The 18,294-nt window shown below is 51.1% G+C and overlaps 1 protein-coding gene across 1 annotated transcript in view; it reads right to left on the bottom strand.

Moving 5' to 3' along the window:
- The window catches only part of SMG1 (SMG1 nonsense mediated mRNA decay associated PI3K related kinase), a 152,280-nt gene that overhangs the window by 120,132 nt on the left and 13,854 nt on the right, over positions 1–18,294 (bottom strand). Inside the window, exons 4-9 of the mRNA XM_060260786.1 lie at positions 16,811–16,947; positions 15,838–15,896; positions 15,139–15,352; positions 8,260–8,385; positions 8,094–8,166; positions 7,297–7,394 (exon numbers count right to left, since the gene is read on the bottom strand). Of these exons, the coding sequence (XP_060116769.1) occupies positions 7,297–7,394; positions 8,094–8,166; positions 8,260–8,385; positions 15,139–15,352; positions 15,838–15,896; positions 16,811–16,947 (707 nt within the window). The remainder of the gene's footprint in view (positions 1–7,296; positions 7,395–8,093; positions 8,167–8,259; positions 8,386–15,138; positions 15,353–15,837; positions 15,897–16,810; positions 16,948–18,294) is intronic.

Below are 18,294 nucleotides of genomic sequence, written 5' to 3'. Positions count from 1 at the left end.
TTTCTTTTCCCTCTTCTTGTTTCTTTTGTTTTATTGCTGAATCTGGTTGTTTGATGCTATGGCAATATGTGCTAATGCAATAAATTGAATTGAATTGAAATTGATTAAGCCTGGTTTTCTATCTGCTAATGGACGGTCGGCCTGACTGCGTCCCAGAGAACTTAGACCGGGCCCTGCAGGATTTGGCAACCTGGTTGAGAAGGAGCGGGCTGAAACTGAATCCAGCGAAGACAGAAGTCCTCTGTCTGGGTCGGGGCGCTCGGGGAGGGGAAATACCTCTCCCGATCTTCGACGGGGCGCCGCTGAAGGCGGCGCACCGGGTTAGGAGCCTGGGAGTTTTACTGGAGCCTGCATTATCAATGGAGGCCCAGATTGCAGCCACTGCCAAGTCAGCCTTTTTCCATCTAAGGCGGGCAAAGCAATTGGCTCCCTTCCTAGAGCGCCAAGATCTGGCAATGGTGCTTCATGCAACGGTCACCTCGAGACTGGATTACTGTAATGCCCTCTACATGGGGCTGCCTCTGTACCAAACCCGGAAGCTGCAGCTGGTGCAGAACGCAGCAGCTAGACTGTTGTTAGGGCTTCCTAAATGGGAGCACATACAGCCTGGGCTGCGCGAACTGCACTGGCTGCCAGTCATATACCGGGTTCGTTACAAAGTGCTGGTCATTACCTTTAAAGCCCTATATGGTCGAGGACCTGTCTACTTTAGGGACCGTCTCTCCCCACATGAACCCCAGAGAGCACTGAGGTCAGCCGGGAAAAACTTGCTGACTATCCCCGGACCGAGAGAGGTGAAGCTGCTAAGTACCCGTAACCGGGCCTTCTCCTCTATAGCCCCGAGCCTATGGAACCAACTTCCAGAGGAAATGCGGGCCCTGCGGGACCTTGAACAGTTCCGCAGGGCCTGCAAGACCTTCCTCTTCCGACTGGCTTTCGCTGATGAAAACGGAAATTGCGAAGGAAACCGCCATCATAAACATAAGCAGCAAACATAGCATTAGCACTTATTAATTTTAATTTAATCAACTTTTAAAGCCTACGTAGAATTTTAATTAAAATGTTTACAATGTTTAAATGTATTTTTTATCTATTTCTGTATAACTAAACCTAAATTGTGTTGTTAGCCGCCCTGAGCCTGCTTCGGCGGGGAGGGCGGGATACAAATAAAATTTTGTTGTTGTTGTTGTTGTTTCAGACCACTCAACTTGCACACACCCCTTTCATATACGCTAAAGCAGGAGTGTCAAACATGCAACATGTGAGTCGGAACCAGCCTGGGTTCTCTTCCAGCCTGCAAGTGACTGGTGCAAGGGAGAGAAGGGTAGAGGGTGCTCAGGGGAGGCGTGGGCACATGTGATGTGAGGTGTGTGGATGAAGCTCTCAAGAAACAGAAAGGAAATTTCTGGTGGCAGGGCTAAGAGGCTGAGGTCAAATAGTACGGAGGGAAATGGACAGTGAAAATGGAGAAAGAGGATGGAGAAAGAGTAGGTGCTTCCTCCAACTACAGCTCAGCGAGGACCGGAGAAGCCACTACATGAACCCTTGTTATCTGGGTCACCCAGGGCCAGTTGCTCAGTCTGGCCCACCTCACAGGTTGTTGGTGGTGGGGGGGATAAGGCGGTGGAGGGGAAGTCCAATGTGCATCCTTGAGATCCTCAGAGGTCAAACAGGGGAAGAGAAGAAATGATGGATGTAGGCAAAGAGGGGAAACAAGGATCATAGCCGTGTATGAGGTACTGGAAAGCTCCCTTATTTACTTGCAAGAAAGATGACTCGTCTCCCAAAAGCACTATATATATTTAAAAAGTAACTAATTTCTATGGAAATGTAAAATATTCCCCCTTTTACACTATTCCTTGGGGGAAAAAACCTAGTCTCTCATATAATTAAATGCATTTATTGTGGCTTTTGTGGGTTCCCCAGTAAATCAATAGCTTTCACTGCTAGAAATCAACTGCTTTTGTTTGTATTTTGAGAAAAAATAATATTGTTAATTGGGTTTGCCTTTGCCCTTTATAAAGTTTATATTTCAAGTCCCCGAGATATACAACCCAACCAGACAAAGTCACATTTATGTTAGATCTAGGGTGACCATAATGTCTGAAGGCCAGCCAGGGACACGGGGGGGGGGGGGGGGGGGGGGGGGGTGTGCCGCCGGAAACAGGAAGTGACGTCACTTCCGGTGACGTCACTTCCGGTGATGTCATGCCACCACCGGAAACAGGAAGTGGCATCACTTCCTGTGACATCATTTCCCCCGCGTCACCTGCCGGAAACAGGAAGTGACTTCACAGCACTTCCTGTGACGTCCCCAAAAATCCCCCAAATATCACCGCCGGAAACAATTTTGCTCTCAAATCCTGTATATACTTCATCAGTATATGGGATAAGGCACTTTCTCAACTGTGCTGCATAATGCAGCCTATTTATTTTGTCCTGTTGGCTCTGTTGGCTCTATCTGCGCCACCTTCATCACTTTCGGGGTGTGGATCCCCCAGTGGGGTGGTCTCCCGACTCCCTCCGCTGACTGTTTCTGATAGCCCTGCGCCCCCTCTTTCATTTGATATGTGTCCCGTGCGGGTGCCACCCTCCCGCCGGGAGATGCCGCAAAATGAGCCCCCTTGAGGCTTATGGCGGCAGGGCTCGGGGGAAGCGAGCTAGACTGCTGTTCTTTTGAGGGGTTATAGAGTGTTTCGAGCCCGTCCCTGTGGCATCGGTCCCATCGTTGTGGGGCCCAGGGGGCCGGCGCAGCGGCACGCCGAAGCAGCCTGTCACTAATAACACCGGTCAAGATGCAGGACAGGAACCTGGAAGTGACCGACAGGCTGCTTCAGCGTGCTGCTGCGCCGGCCCCCTGGGCCCCACAACGATGGGACCGATGCCACAGGGACGGGCTCGAAACACTCTATAACCCCTCAAAAGAACAGCAGTCTAGCTCGCTTCCCCCGAGCCCTGCCGCCATAAGCCTCAAGGGGGCTCATTTTGCGGCATCTCCCGGCGGGAGGGTGGCACCCGCACGGGACACATATCAAATGAGAGAGGGGGCGCAGGGCTCTCAGAAACAGCCGGCGGAGGGAGTCGGGAGACCACTCCACTGGGGGATCCACACCCCGAAAGTGATGAAGGTGGCGCAGATAGAGCCAACAGAGCCAACAGGACAAAATAAATAGGCTGCATTATGCAGCACAGTTGAGAAAGTGCCTTATCCCATATACTGATGAAGTAAATACAGGATCTGAGAACAAAATTGCACTAGAAGACACAAACACAAAGCTCCCTTACACTGAATCAGTGCTTGGGTCCACCAAAGTCAGTATTGTCACATAAGAGAAGCCCTGTTGGATCAGGCCAGTGGCCCCTCCAGTCCAACACTCTGCATCACATAACAACATAAGAGAAGCCCTGTTGGATCAGGCCAGTGGCCCATCCAGTCCAACACTCTGCGTCACATAACAACATAAGAGAAGCCCTGTTGGATCAGGCCAGTGGCCCATCCAGTCCAACACTCTGCATCACATAACAACATAAGAGAAGCCCTGTTGGATCAGGCCAGTGGCCCATCCAGTCCAACACTCTGCGTCACATAAGAACATAAGAGAAGCCCTGTTGGATCAGGCCAGTGGCCCATCCAGTCCAACACTCTGTGTCACATAAGAACATAAGAGAAGCCCTGTTGGATCAGGCCAGTGGCCCATCCAGTCCAACACTCTGCATCACATAACAACATAAGAGAAGCCCTGTTGGATCAGGCCAGTGGCCCATCCAGTCCAACACTCTGCATCACATAACAACATAAGGAGGGAGGGAGGGAAGGAAGGAAGGAAGGAAGGGAGAAAGGGAGGGAGGGAAGAAGGGAAGAAAGGAAGAAGGGAGGGAGGGAAGGGAGGGAGGAAGGAAGGAAGGGAGGGAGGGAGGGAGGGAGGGAGGGAAGGAAGGGAGGGAGGGAGGGAGGGAGGGAGGGAAGGAAGGAAGGAAGGAAGGAAGGAAGGAAGGAAGGAAGGAAGGAAGGAAGGAAGGAAGGAAGGAAGGAAGGAGGGAAGGAGGGAAGGAGGGAAGGAGGGAAGGAGGGAAGGAGGGAAGGAAGGAAGGAAGGAAGGAAGGAAGGAAGGAAGGAAGGAAGGAAGGAAGGAAGGAAGGGAGGGAGGGAAGGAAGGAAGGGGGGAGGGAAGGAAGGAAGGAAGGAAGGAAGGAAGGAAGGAAGGAAGGAAGGAAGGAAGGAAGGAAGGAAGGAAGGAAGGAAGGAAGGGGGAGGGAGGGAAGGAAGGAAGGAAGGCAAGGGAGGGAGGGAAGGAAGGAAGAAAGGAAGGGAGGGAGGAGGGAGGGAAGGAAGGAAGGCCGCCCCCCGCCCCCCCCCCCCCGCTTTCGGCCCCCTTACCTTATTCCAGGGCGGCGGAGTCCAGCGGCGGCGGCGGCGGGGAGTCCTCCGGCGGCGGCGTCGCGGCGAGGGAGGGAGGGAGCTGCCGGCGCTGGCCTCCAGGGACCAGCGCCGGCTGCTCCGCGGCTCCCCCGCGGCCTCCCTGCTCTCTGGAGGCCCTCCGCTGCTCCCTGGAGGGAGGGAGGGAGCTGCCGGCGCTGGCCTCCAGGGACCAGCGCCGGCTGCTCCGCGGCTTCCCCGCGGCCTCCGCTGGTCCCTGCAGGCCCTCCAGAGACTCTGGAGGGCCTGCAGGGACCAGCGGAGGCCGCGGGGAAGCCTTCGCTGGCCGGCGCTGGTCCCGGAAGGCCTTCCAGAGGCTCTGGAAGGCCTTCCGGGACCAGCGCCGGGTGCCCCGCGGCTTCCCCGCGGCCTCCGCTGGTCCCTGGAGGCCCTCCAGAGACTCTGGAGGGCCTACAGGGACCAGCGGAGGCCGCGGGGAAGCCTTCGCTGGCCGGCGCTGGTCCCCGAAGGCCTTCCAGAGGCTCTGGAAGGCCTTCCGGGACCAGCGCCGGGTGCCCCGCGGCTTCCCCGCGGCCTCCGCTGGTCCCTGCAGGCCCTCCAGAGACTCTGGAGGGCCTACAGGGACCAGCGGAGGCCGCGGGGAAGCCTTCGCTGGCCGGCGCTGGTCCCCGAAGGCCTTCCAGAGGCTCTGGAAGGCCTTCCGGGACCAGCGCCGGGTGCCCCGCGGCTTCCCCCGCGGCCTCCGCTGGTCCCTGCAGGCCCTCCAGAGACTCTGGAGGGCCTACAGGGACCAGCGGAGGCCGCGGGGAAGCCTTCGCTGGCCGGCGCTGGTCCCCGAAGGCCTTCCAGAGGCTCTGGAAGGCCTTCCGGGACCAGCGCCGGGTGCCCCGCGGCTTCCCCCGCGGCCTCCGCTGGTCCCTGCAGGCCCTCCAGAGACTCTGGAGGGCCTACAGGGACCAGCGGAGGCCGCGGGGAAGCCTTCGCTGGCCGGCGCTGGTCCCCGAAGGCCTTCCAGAGCCTCTGGAAGGCCTTCCGGGACCAGCGCCGGGTGCCCCGCGGCTTCCCCGCGGCCTCCGCTGGTCCCTGCAGGCCGTCCAGAGACTCTGGAGGGCCTACAGGGACCAGCGGAGGCCGCGGGGAAGCCTTCGCTGGCCGGCGCTGGTCCCGGAAGGCCTTCCAGAGGCTCTGGAAGGCCTTCCGGGACCAGCGCCGGGTGCCCCGCGGCTCCCCCGCGGCCTCCGCTGGTCCCTGCAGGCCCTCCAGAGACTCTGGAGGGCCTCCAGGGACCAGCGGAGGCCGCGGGGAAGCCTTCGCTGGCCGGCGCTGGTCCCCGAAGGCCTTCCAGAGGCTCTGGAAGGCCTTCCGGGACCAGCGCCGGGTGCCCCGCGGCTTCCCCGCGGCCTCCGCTGGTCCCTGCAGGCCCTCCAGAGACTCTGGAGGGCCTACAGGGACCAGCGGAGGCCGCGGGGAAGCCTTCGCTGGCCGGCGCTGGTCCCCGAAGGCCTTCCAGAGCCTCTGGAAGGCCTTCCGGGACCAGCGCCGGGTGCCCCGCGGCTTCCCCGCGGCCTCCGCTGGTCCCTGCAGGCCCTCCAGAGACTCTGGAGGGCCTGCAGGGACCAGCGGAGGCCGCGGGGAAGCCTTCGCTGGCCGGCGCTGGTCCCGGAAGGCCTTCCAGAGGCTCTGGAAGGCCTTCCGGGACCAGCGCCGGGTGCCCCGCGGCTCCCCCCGCGGCCTCCGCTGGTCCCTGCAGGCCCTCCAGAGACTCTGGAGGGCCTGCAGGGACCAGCGGAGGCCGCGGGGAAGCCTTCGCTGGCCGGCGCTGGTCCCCGAAGGCCTTCCAGAGGCTCTGGAAGGCCTTCCGGGACCAGCGCCGGGTGCCCCGCGGCTCCCCCGCGGCCTCCGCTGGTCCCTGCAGGCCCTCCAGAGACTCTGGAGGGCCTGCAGGGACCAGCGGAGGCCGCGGGGAAGCCTTCGCTGGCCGGCGCTGGTCCCCGAAGGCCTTCCAGAGGCTCTGGAAGGCCTTCGGGGACCAGCGCCGGGTGCCCCACGGCCTCTCCGCGGCCTCCGCTGGTCGCTGGAGGCCCTCCAGAGTCTCTGGAGGGCTTCCAGCGACCAGCGGAGGCCACGGAGAGGCCTCCACCACTGCCGCCGGGCCCCGCGCGCGGGCGGGGAAGGCGGGAAGTGAGGGAGGGAGCGTCCCTGCGCGTGCGCAGGGGCCCTGCGCAGGCGCAGGGACGCTCCCTCCCTCACTCCCCGCCTTCCCCGCCCGCGCCCGCGGCCCACCGGCTCCTGGGCTGCCTAAACCGGGACCTTTAATGGTCCCGGTATAGGCAGCCCGGGATCCGGGATTGGGTGGCCAGATCCGGGAATGTCCCGGGAGACCGGGACGGTCTGGCCACCCTAGTTAGATCTAGCCTTCATAACAAACGAGTCTGACATCTCTGCATTAAAGGGTCTGCGGGTGTAACCCTTTGAAAGGGCTAGGCTGTAAAGTTAATTTTGATTGACTATGATAATGCTTAGATAGAAACAGGCAATTGCAAACCACCTCTGAACATCTCTTGCCTTGAAAACCAGAAGGGGCCGCCATAAATTGACTGTCACTTGATGGCACTTTCTACCACCAAATGAAAGCTGAGCAAACAAAAGCAGTTAAAAGCAAGTCAGATTATCAAAGGGGTGGTCAAACTGTGGCTTGTTCACACATACTGTGTGGCTTTCTAGTCCAAAATGTTGCATATTTTTATCTCCGCTTGAAATGTTATTTTAACATGTTTTACATGAAGTACAACAGCTAAAGGAAGTCAACTCTTTCCCAAATCACAAGCAGTGTGTGCGAATTACACAAGAAGGGAGGTGCCATAGTAGAGTTGGCTCAATATCCTTCTCCTTTCCAGTCATCATCCATATTGTATTACCTCAGCATACGCCTCCATATCCTCTAGAAACTGACCCAAAAGCGTGGTAGAAAATGCGAGATCAGCTACCCAAAAAGGCTCCAGGCTCTGTAGCCATCCTGCCAAAAAAAGAAAATCAGGTTGAAAGTATATTTTGCTTTACTTATTAATAAAGCCAAAGGAACATAAACATAACCATAACAATGAGGTCCAGTTCCGCTGCATGCGGCTACAGATGTCTTCTGGACCAGTCAGCTCTAAAAGTTCTGTCTTAAATAGGGAAATAAAAATTGTGCAGAGTAGTCAACTCATCTAAAAGAAGGTATACAGCCAGACAGAGATAGAGCGTAGCTAATTTGGCACTCTGACCACTAAACCATACTGGCTTGTGGCAAAGCACATGTTTTGTATGTGGAGGTTCCAGGCCCACTCGACAAGGCACTGAAACTACAGGGCTAGCAAAAGCTATCTGCCCAAGAACCAAGGAATCAGACGATCCTGAGCACAGTGGACTAAAGTGACATTATACGGAGAATCCACATCTAGTGAAACTCATTTTGGGTCACGAACATAAGAGAAGCCATGTTGGATCAGACCAATGGCTCATCCAGTCCAACACTCTGTGTCTCACAGTGGCTAATATATGTGTGTGTATACACACACATATATATATATACTGTGGCTAATAGCCACTGATGGACCTCTGCTCCATATTTTTATCCAATCCCCTCTTAAAGCTGGCTATGCCTGTAGCCGCCACCACCAGGAAGAAGCATATGGCTGTCTTGTACAAACATTTCCATTTTTTCAAGACTTACCAGACACTTGCTGCGTCAGAGAAGGTTTCTGAGTGTGATCGATATGCCACCCAACCAGTATGTCAACTGTGTCCTTGGAAAAGCAACAAACAAACAAAAAGTTAACCCATCTGCAAAACATTACATGTCTACGCATTTTTTTTTTAAAAAAGGTGAATACGCTTACCCTAAAGTTTGTGCTGAAAATGTGAGGGTAACATCGAGAAACGAGAAGAATGCACTTGACACATTTACACAGCAGTTCTGGTGTATCCACATTCTCCAGAATAGATTGCAGGCTAGTCATTACAAGCTTTAAAAGGGGCAAAAAAAAAAAGACCCCCCAAAAAGAAATAGAAAGTCAGTTGATTCAAAACACTATTTGCAGACCTCAAGACCACTAATTAAATAAATCACAGAACCTGCTTTAAAATGGATCATTTAGAGAACGCTTGCTTTGAAACAGAAGGCAACTCCAGACTGAACTGTTTGCATTCTCCGCAAGATGTGCGTTCAGCACAGCAGTCATGTGAGTGGAAAGTCTCCTGAGGCCTGCCAAGAGCTGACAGCTCCAAAATAAGGCAGGGCTGTCCTATGGTCTACTGAAAAGGACACACCCTCTCTTATCACCTGCCTTTCCTTATATGTCTACTCACTAGGCTCCTCCCATTTTATCCCAACTTTCCACTCTTCTTTTGGAGTATTCCTGTCCTTCCCAGGCTCCACAGACTTCTAGCAGGTATACAGAAGGGTAGCAAAACACAAGTCTGATTAAGGAATACCTGTGCTCCCAAGTGAGAGCTTAACCTGCACACTTTTAATAACTTTTACTCACTTCATCTTTGAGTGTGTAGTCACATAAAAAAACAAACATTCTTCTAGCTTGTGAAAGGCTGGAAGATTTTTTATGTGTAGCTTTACAAAGAGTCTGATCAACAAGACTGCCAGTCTTGATTGTGGACGCTGCTCCTTTAAGACTGTTGCAGGTAACCATTTTTTCCTCTATTTACTTAGTTTCTTTCAAAGCAACCCTCAGTACAGAGATCTTTTGAAAAATAGCAGACTTTTAAACATTTCTCTCTCAACCCCTAAATATAATTTATCATTCTCATTCATTACTAAGACAACAAGAGGGTTTAATAACAGCTTCACAGAAAAATTCCTATCCACACTAGATGCACAAGTGTCAAAAGCTCAATACAATTAAACAGCTAAATACATTTTGACAAATCTCTCCATTTGGGATATTCTTCTATATAAAACATCCCTGCACGCATTCTGCATGCCCTTTTGGACGAAGAAAGACAGGTTGCTTACCTGTAACTGTAGATCTTCGAGTGGTCATCTGTGCATTCACACTCATGGGATATAGCACCTGCGCCGATCCCCCGAATCGGTACCTAAAAAGCCCAGGATTTTTTTGCGCTCGGCGCCAGTGGGCATGCACGGGCGTCCCAGCACGCATGCTCACCAGCGTGCGGATCCCACCAGTTCCTTCTTGACCGCTGGAAGCCCCCTAACATAAGGAGACCGTCAGCAGTGGGGAAGGAGGGCAGGTAGTGTGAATGCACAGATGACCACTCGAAAATCTACAGTTACAGGTAAGCAACCTGTCGTCTATCTTCTTCACGGTCTCTGTGCTTCCCACTCATGGGAGATTAGCAAGCAAGACATACCTGGAGGCGGGAAGACAGTCAACCAGAAGAGACAGCTTGCTGCACCGCAGCTCCCAGACGAGTCCTCTGCTGAGCATGCACATCCAGAGCGTAGTGCTTCATGAAAGCATGCGGAGAGGACCAGGTGGCAGCCTTGCACACATCCATCAGGGAAATCCTTTCAGGAACATCCTTTCAGGAATGCCATCGCCATCACTCTAGTAGAGTGTCCACGAATGGCCCCAGGCAACGGCTTCTTTGCCAGCAAGTAGCACAGTTTAATAGTCTCAGTGAGCCACTTGGAAAGCCACTGAGATGAGATTCTGGAGCCCAACTTAGGAGCAGCATAAGAAACAAAAAGATGCTGGTCCTGGCGAAAACTCTTAGAACGACTCAAATAAAACAATAAGGCACGCTTAACATCCAGAGCATGCCACCTACGTTCCTCATCCGAGGAAGGCGTAGGATAAAATGTGGGTAACCAAACTTCCAACTTAAGGTGAAACTGGGAAACCACCTTAGGAAGAAAAGCAATATCAAGAGCCAACAACACTCCAGACACCTGAAATACTAAGTATGGGTAGTCACAACGCATAGCTATGAGCTCCCCTGCACGGCGTGTCGATGTGCTTGCTACCAAAAAAGCAGTCTTCCATGACAGAAGCTGTAAAGAACATATGGCCATTGGCTCGAAGGGACACCGAGTCAACCTGTCCAAAACTAAAGTCAAGTCCCACAGCTGTGGGGGTGACCTCGATGGAGGATGCAATCTGAGCAGATCTTTTAGAAACCTCTTAGAATGAGGGTGTGCAAAAACTGAATGCCCCTCAACAGGCTCGTAGTATGCTGATATCGCTGCTAAATAAACTTTAACTGATGAAAAAGCAAGGCCAGCATCCACCAGAGATAATCAAAAATCACCGATAGCCCCACCCGTTGGGGTGAGACTGTAGGCTCAGTTAAGAACTGAAGAAACTTCTGCCATTTCCTATCATAGGAAGCAGGAGTAGACAACTTCCTACTATTTAAGAAGACGTGCTGGACTCTGCTGGAGAACCCACAGGGTCAATGAACCACGCTTTCAGCTTCAGGTGAGGGACATTGTGATGGAATACATGTCCGTCCTGGGCTGACAGAAGGCCCGGTTCCGCCAGAAACTGATAGAAAGCCCCCCTCGCTAGTTGAAGCAAGATCGGGGCCGAGGCCACCATGGTGTCACTAGGATGCAGCATGGCCTTTCTCTTACAATTTTGTTGACAACTCTTGTCAGCAATGGCAGAGGCGGAACCAATCGTTCCACGGGAACATCAGGCCGTCTCCCAATGACTCTGGATCCGTGCCCCCCTGGAACAAAACAGAGGGCACTTCCGGTTCCTGGCTGTGGCAAGCACATCCACCTGAGGATACCCCCAGGGCTGAAACACAGGTTGAAGGAAGTCCCACTGTATCTCCCACTCATGTGGAGATGCTGCTCCTCTGCTCAACGAGTCCGCCTGCAGATTGAGCACCCCTGGAAGGTGTGCAGCCCTTACAAAGATGTCATGCTCCAGGCACTCCATCCACAGCTCTAGTGCTAGCACACAGAATTGTCGGGAGACTGTCCCACCCTGCCTGTTGATACAACACAGGGCTGTAATATTGTCTGTCCACTGCAGCTGTTGTGCTGTGCCCCATTTCCGCCTCTGGAAAAGATTGACAAGATTGATGATGTCCATCGCTCTCTGCTGAGGCAGAAAGGTTTGTGTCCAGCAAAGTTCCTATGAACTGAACTGTCCGTGATGGAGTAAGATGAGACTTTTCCATGTTGAGCTGCAGACCGAAGGTGTGAAGAAGATGAAGAGTGGTGGTAATATGGCTGGAAAGACTTTCTTTCGACTCTGCCACAAGGAGCCAATCGTCGATGTATGGAAAGACGACGATACCTTGAAGCCGGAGATGTGCAGCCACAACACTCATCATCTTGGTGAACACCCGAGGTGCAGTGCACAGACCGAACGGAAAGGCTTTGTACTGGAAGTGGTTGGAACCTACTGCAAAACGAAGGAAATGCCTGAACGCAGGGTGGATGCTGATGTGGAAGTAGGCATCCTTGAGATCCAACGTTGCCATCCCCCTGGTTGATGAGGGGAAGGATCGTTTGCAGAGTGGACACTCTGAATTTCTGGTACACGATAAACTCATTCAGATTCCGAAGGTCCATAATTGCTCTCAATACCCCATCCCGTTTGGGAACCAGAAACTAATGGGAGTAGAACCGTTCTTGCCAGCAGAGGTGGGGAAGGGGGTGTGATGACAATCACTGATTGAGTCGGAACCTGAACAAAGTCTATCTTGTATCCTTCTGCAATGATGGAAAGAGCCCACCTGTCTGTGGAGGTGGACTCCCAAGCCGGAAGATATTGACGGAGACAGATGGTAGATGAAGTAGGAGCGGCGATGCATGCTACTGGAAAGTCAAAGGCCCTGCTTTTGTGGGCGAGCACCCTTAGATTTGCCGGTGGCTTGTGCTGAAGCAAACCTGTTTTGGTTGTTTCCCCTGTAAGGAGACCTATTTTCTGGTTGGGAAGATCGAGGTCTCCACTGCTGCTCAGGGGAGAATTATTGGTAGGGCCGCTTAGGCCAAGGTTTGTGCCACTGCTTAGGCTTGGCAGCAATGGATGGGGCCGGGACACCCAGGTTCCTCGAGGTCTTTATGCTCTTGTCCATCTCTTGGAGGACACTGTTGGTGGTTGAGCTGAAAAGACCTTCACCCTCAAAGGGTAAGTCCTCCACAAAGGCCCTGGTGTCAGGTTGAAGAGCCATAGACCTCAGCCAAGAGTGACGGCATAGGGAGACATGATGCTTTTGGCTGATACGTCAACCATGTGCTTTGCTGAAGTCAGTTGTTGCTTGGCTACAGCAAAGCCCTCCTTCTGTAACTTCCAGAACACAGATCTCTTTTCCTCGCTCAGGGAGGACAAAAGGGGGGTGAGCTGCTCCCAAACTGAGTATTGGTATCTAGCCATGCAAGCAGCATAATTAAGATACCTTTACTCCTAAAGCTCCAGCCGAATAAAACTTCCGACCAGCATTCTCCAATTTCTTGCCCTCCTTGTCAGGTGGAGAATAATGGGTCTCGCGGGCCTTGGATGACGAGGAGACTACCACCGAGTTGGGTTTGGGGTGCGCAAATAGAAACTCAGCACCAGCCTCCTGGACCCGATACATATGATCCAATCTCCTAGAAGAAATAGGAGTGGACGCTGGCTTCGCCCAAGGCTCCTTCACTGCCTGCAGGATGACTTTCGTTTCAGGCAATGCCACAGCTGTCGATGTGTCCCTCAGCATAATATAGAAGACTGTGACATCGACGACTGGCTGCGGTTGCATCACTGTGAGGGAGAGAGAGTGTGCCATCCGCTTCACCAGGTCCCCATACGACTTCAGATCTTCCGATGGTGAAATGGGAAGGTCCTCAGCGATATGCGACTCTGGCAAAGGTTCCACAGCTCTGTCCGGGTCATCGGTACCGACCTCGGAGTCCCTTCTTACTGAGTGCTTGGAGAGTATCGGGGTCGAAGCTCGCTCGGGTGACCACAGAGATACCGACGATCGAGCTTGGACATCTTCCACCCTCTCTCTACGTCTCTCAGGAGGGATTGACACTGATGCCAATGCTCGCTGCCTAGAGTGATGCGAAACTCTCAAGTGATGAGAGACCTCCGACTGCTGATCCCAGTCAGGAAAGTCACGTGGAGGATACCACTGGTATGGTGGATACAGGTAACCATAAGAAGGCCACTGACATTGATCCCATGGTGGAAGCAGCGGGAAGCATCAAACCATCGTCGTTGGCTCTAGCTCTCTCCGACCCATAGTCAATGCAGGTGCCAGGGGTTCGTTCGGTACCGAAGCCTCGATCTCTGAGATCGAACCACTGTCGCTCCGATAAGTGGGTGCACTGGGTCAGGTCTATCTCGTGCTCCGATCCCGACAGGCGGAGCTGCTGCGATTCTCTGCCTCTCAATGCTGAAGGACTTCTTGGACGTGGAGATGCCAGGATCTTTCAGGGTGGAGCAGCTTGCGTCGACACCGAAGCGTCCCGAGAAGGAGATGGAATGCGGGAGAGTCTGGTCTTTCTCTTCTCCTTCAACTTCGATGTCTTCGGGAGGGACGATTGGGTCCCCGAATCGTCCTTAAGCTTCTTGGCCGGAGTCACCATTGACCCTTCAGAGGATCATTTAGTGGGTCAGCCTCGCTTGGTTGGCATATCGGTCTGCACCAGCGATGGATCGACCAATGCAACCGTCGGGGCCGATGCAGCCTCTTCCATCGGTACCGACAGACCCTTAGCCATTTTCGGCGGATGAAGAGCCGATTCCACAAGTGCCACAGATAGCCTCGCAGCACGGTTTTTGCGGATTTGCTTAGAGAAGGCTAAGCAGTGCAGGCACGAATCAACTCTGTGTCCTTCGCCCAGACACAATAAGCAGAGGGAGTGACCATCAGGAGGTGCGATCTTACCACACGAGTGGCACCTCTTAAAAAAAACCCAATGCCTTTCCATAGGCGTCAAAGAAAAAACCACACAGAAAGATTTCTGAGGGAAAAAGGGGGGAAAAACAAAGCCCCGAGGGGCGAAGTCCAACAATTTTTTTTCCAACAACAATAACTATCTTAACAACTAACTAACTAACTACACTAAGAAAACAACAAACGGGCTATATACAATAAGAAGAAACAATCCAAAGGATTGCTGTACCGACCAGAGAAATGAAAGGAGATCCTCTCAGCGCAGCGGTCAAAAAGGAACTGGCGGGATCCGTGCGCTGGCACCTGTGAGCATGCGTGCTGGGATACCCGCGCATGCTCACCAGCGCCGAGTGCGAAAAAATCCCGGGCTTTTTAGGTACCAATTCGGGGGATCAGCACAAGCGCTATATCCCATGAGTGTGAAGATCTTACTATTGTTACCCAGCTTGGGTCCTGATGTGGTTAGGAGAAAGGCAGGCTTACAAATATTTTAAATTAAATTAAAATAAATATCCCCTGAAGAAGACATGTCAAAATGCATTAGATATATTCCTTTTTATATACATTTTTTTGGCACATGCTTTGGTTCATTTCCCCTTGACTTTTCCAACCATTTTCAGTGCTGCGCTCTCTTCCTTTTAGCTATTACTATTAGATGATCAGGTAGTGAAACAGAAGTTGTGGTAGGTGCCTTCGGGGTGAGAACACAGAACCCCCCCCAAAAAAACCATCCAAAACAGAATTTCTGGATTCCAGATATTTTCTAAAGAGTTTCACAAAGCACTATATAGTATGGCTTTAACACACTAATACACAAAGCTGCTTACAATTCAGTTTATTCATTTAAGAAAGTCATTCCACAAAAAGTCAAATGGATTCACTTTTACTTTTTCTCTTACTTGCATTACAGATGAAAAGGCTTTCTTTTCTCCCACAGTCTCCAATGCTTTGTACGTTGCACACAAATAAAGAAGTTTAACTTCGTCTTTAGTGGATGAGCTAAATTTGCTAAAAATCCATTTAAAGATCTTCTCAGCTTCGTAGCTCAGAGAAGCACAAAGCAGACCAAGACAGCAAGCGCCTTCCTGTCTCAGTTCTTGAAGCAATTTGCTACTGCATTGACACAGAAGACAAAAACACTTTTTACTTATGGAAACTGAACCTTTAACCAATCAGGATGAGAGATCTGTACGATCAGTTATCAATGAATACTACACTTCCTCTAGCAAAAATGTGAAGGCCCACAATCATTAATAGTGGGGTCTCTCTATTTGCCCACACTTACCCAATGTCCCAGAAGTACTTTTTAGGACTTTCCTCCCACGACCCCTCCCCTTGTGTGGAAGCTGCTCCCCCCCCCCCACAAACACGAATCCTCTCACCCACATACATCTAGGCAAACACTCTCTCACTGAGAAAAATGTTTGTCAGTTGAATTTTGTTTGCTGGGTGACCTTGTCATAAGCTTACAAGTTCTCCCTCAGAAAATTCAACTTGGAAAACGCCATAGAATCATCCAGCTTTTTGGAAAACAAAACTAAATTGATAGCACCTTCTGAAAACCTCTGGACTGCTTACATTGCTGCATTCCAACTTACCTTTCATTAAGCACATCATGTATGGCTGTCAAGATATTATCCAGTTGTTTAACTAGCACCTGAAACAGGAGACATAAACAACTTTTAGACATTGTGCTACTGTGATACAAGATCAGCTTGCTCTCTCTCTCTCTCGGCTTGGCTTCGCGAACGAAGATTTAAGAAGGGTGCAATAGTCCACGTTTGCTGCAGGCTCGCTGGTGGCTGACAAGACCAATGTGGGACAGGCAGGTCCGGCCACAGCGGCTGCAGGGAAAAGTCTGATTTAGGGTTGGTCCTGTAGCAGTGCGATTCTTCCTCAATCTCCTTTTGTCCTCAAGACCAGCTATGTGTGTGTTCTCAAAGGAAGAGACAGCCTGGTGGATGGTGTGCCTCCATGCTTTGCGATCTGAGGCTAGGTCAGACCACTGGTGATGGTTGATGTGACAGGTGCTAAGGGATTTCTTCAAGGAGTCCTTGTACCTCTTGCTATTATTGTTTAAAAAGACTAACAGTATTTGAAGCACCACAGGTGCCTCATACTTTCAGCCAACGGATTTCCCATTGAGCAGGATACTGTGCACAGAAGGCCTCTGCAACACTTGCTCAAAATTTTGAGATATCCTATCATTTACATTATTTAGTTTTGAGGGAGGAAATCAAGACCCCAATAAACGCCCCCATCCCATACACACCAGAAGAGGTTAGCCATCCCTTAAGCACTTAAATTGAATTCAAAAGGTCAGTTTATAGGCAAAGCTGAGAGTACTGAAGGGGAGAAAAATGAAAATTTTGCACCCCAGAAAATCCTGCCAGTTCTATAAATGATATAATCAAGGGAATATGAATATGTGAATAAGGAGATGTCAGAGGACTACAGCCTAGATCACATACACACACTTGCCCAATTTTATACCCAAAAGATGGCCACCTCTCAGTCTGAGGAATACCATATTAATATGTTAACTGAAGACAAATATTTGTGTTACTTAACCAGTTTGTTCTCTGGTTGCTGAATGAATTCTTTCAGTTGCTTTACAGTAGCCAGTCTTCGATCTCTGTCGTCTTCCCGAGTAATCCTCCGAAGAAGATTTGACAGTCGAGACTCATCAGAGTAAGACAATGATCGCTCTAGAAATAGAAGCACGACCATGTATTGTAAGCAGTCGGTACCATCCTGCAGTTGGCTTCCACAGGGAAGGAAGACCATACTCCCTCCAAATATAATATAATCACTCCCGATATCATGTTATAAGACATAGCTTGGCCTGAGGGTGACCCCTAAACGTCAAAAAGGAAAGACATTCCCCTCTCATCCAAAAGAGAATTAATAATGAGTTTCTTGGGAAATTCAGGACTTTGTTATTCTTAACTGCTTTCATCCCCAAACCTGCTTCCTCTCTTCCCACATTCACCCTGGTTAGTATACAATCCTAACACCTGATAGTATCTCCCCATCCTATAGTTGAGGGTCATTACAACCATAAGACATCTCTGGTGAAACAATCAAACTCTGCTCAGCGTTTGATTTCTCTCTTGGGAGACAGCCATTTAGTGTTGTACAAATCTTTGGGCACCTTCCTGTAAACATGTAAACAATATTGTCCTTTTGATGTAGGCACATCAACTTGCTCTAAGGTATCCTTTTTGGGTACAAATGTACCTACATTGTCCCACAGCAGTGTGAGTGCATGTTTCTGATGTCAACCACGCACCAAGCACTAGTAGTTTTGTTCTCTTCAGCAGATTTGAGTCTACAAGACTGGTAAATATGGTCCATCTTAAAATACTACTTCCTGCTACCATCTTTGTTTTCCTATTAGAGTGATTCTTAAGTGTACTCTGTGAGCTTGTATTCACTTTGTTAGTTCTCAATAAAATCTCTACTAGTGGAACATCAGCCTAGTCTATTTGAGAATTCTCTGAGGGAAGAAGTCTGATATACATTGCTGGAAGTTCTGTGTTACCCCTCTCACTAAGCTAAATTCCCCAATCAACTAATTATTAGACTATTCCATGTAACAGACTGATATTCAATCAAAATATCAAGATCAAATCCAAAGTGAGGTACAAGCAAACTGTCATAGTAACAGAGAAGGAAAAACACAAGTAGCTCTGTTATCAATTGAAATGTTAGGTTATTGACTCATACCATGCTTTATTTCTAGAAAGGGCCAACTCAGAGCAACTATTGCTAAACCTGTAGCTTTCATACAGCCCATTACTACTGTCTGCCCTCTACTATGGCTGCTTGGTCCAAGGGTTCCTCTGAGCCAGGAATTACTACTCACAGGCCCCATCTTGTCTCATACATAGAATCATAGAACTGGAAGGGACCACCAGGGTCATCTAGTCCAACCCCCTACACAGTGCAGGAAACTCACAAACAACTCCCCCTAAATTCACAGGATCTAAATTCACATATAAGGCAATGCCTCAGTTCCATCGCTTTATTACACTCCAGGGAGATGAAAAACA

Source organism: Heteronotia binoei, chromosome 20, assembly GCF_032191835.1.
Source record: "Heteronotia binoei isolate CCM8104 ecotype False Entrance Well chromosome 20, APGP_CSIRO_Hbin_v1, whole genome shotgun sequence".
NCBI lineage: Eukaryota > Metazoa > Chordata > Lepidosauria > Squamata > Gekkonidae > Heteronotia > Heteronotia binoei.
This window is presented reverse-complemented; position numbering and strand designations above follow the sequence as displayed.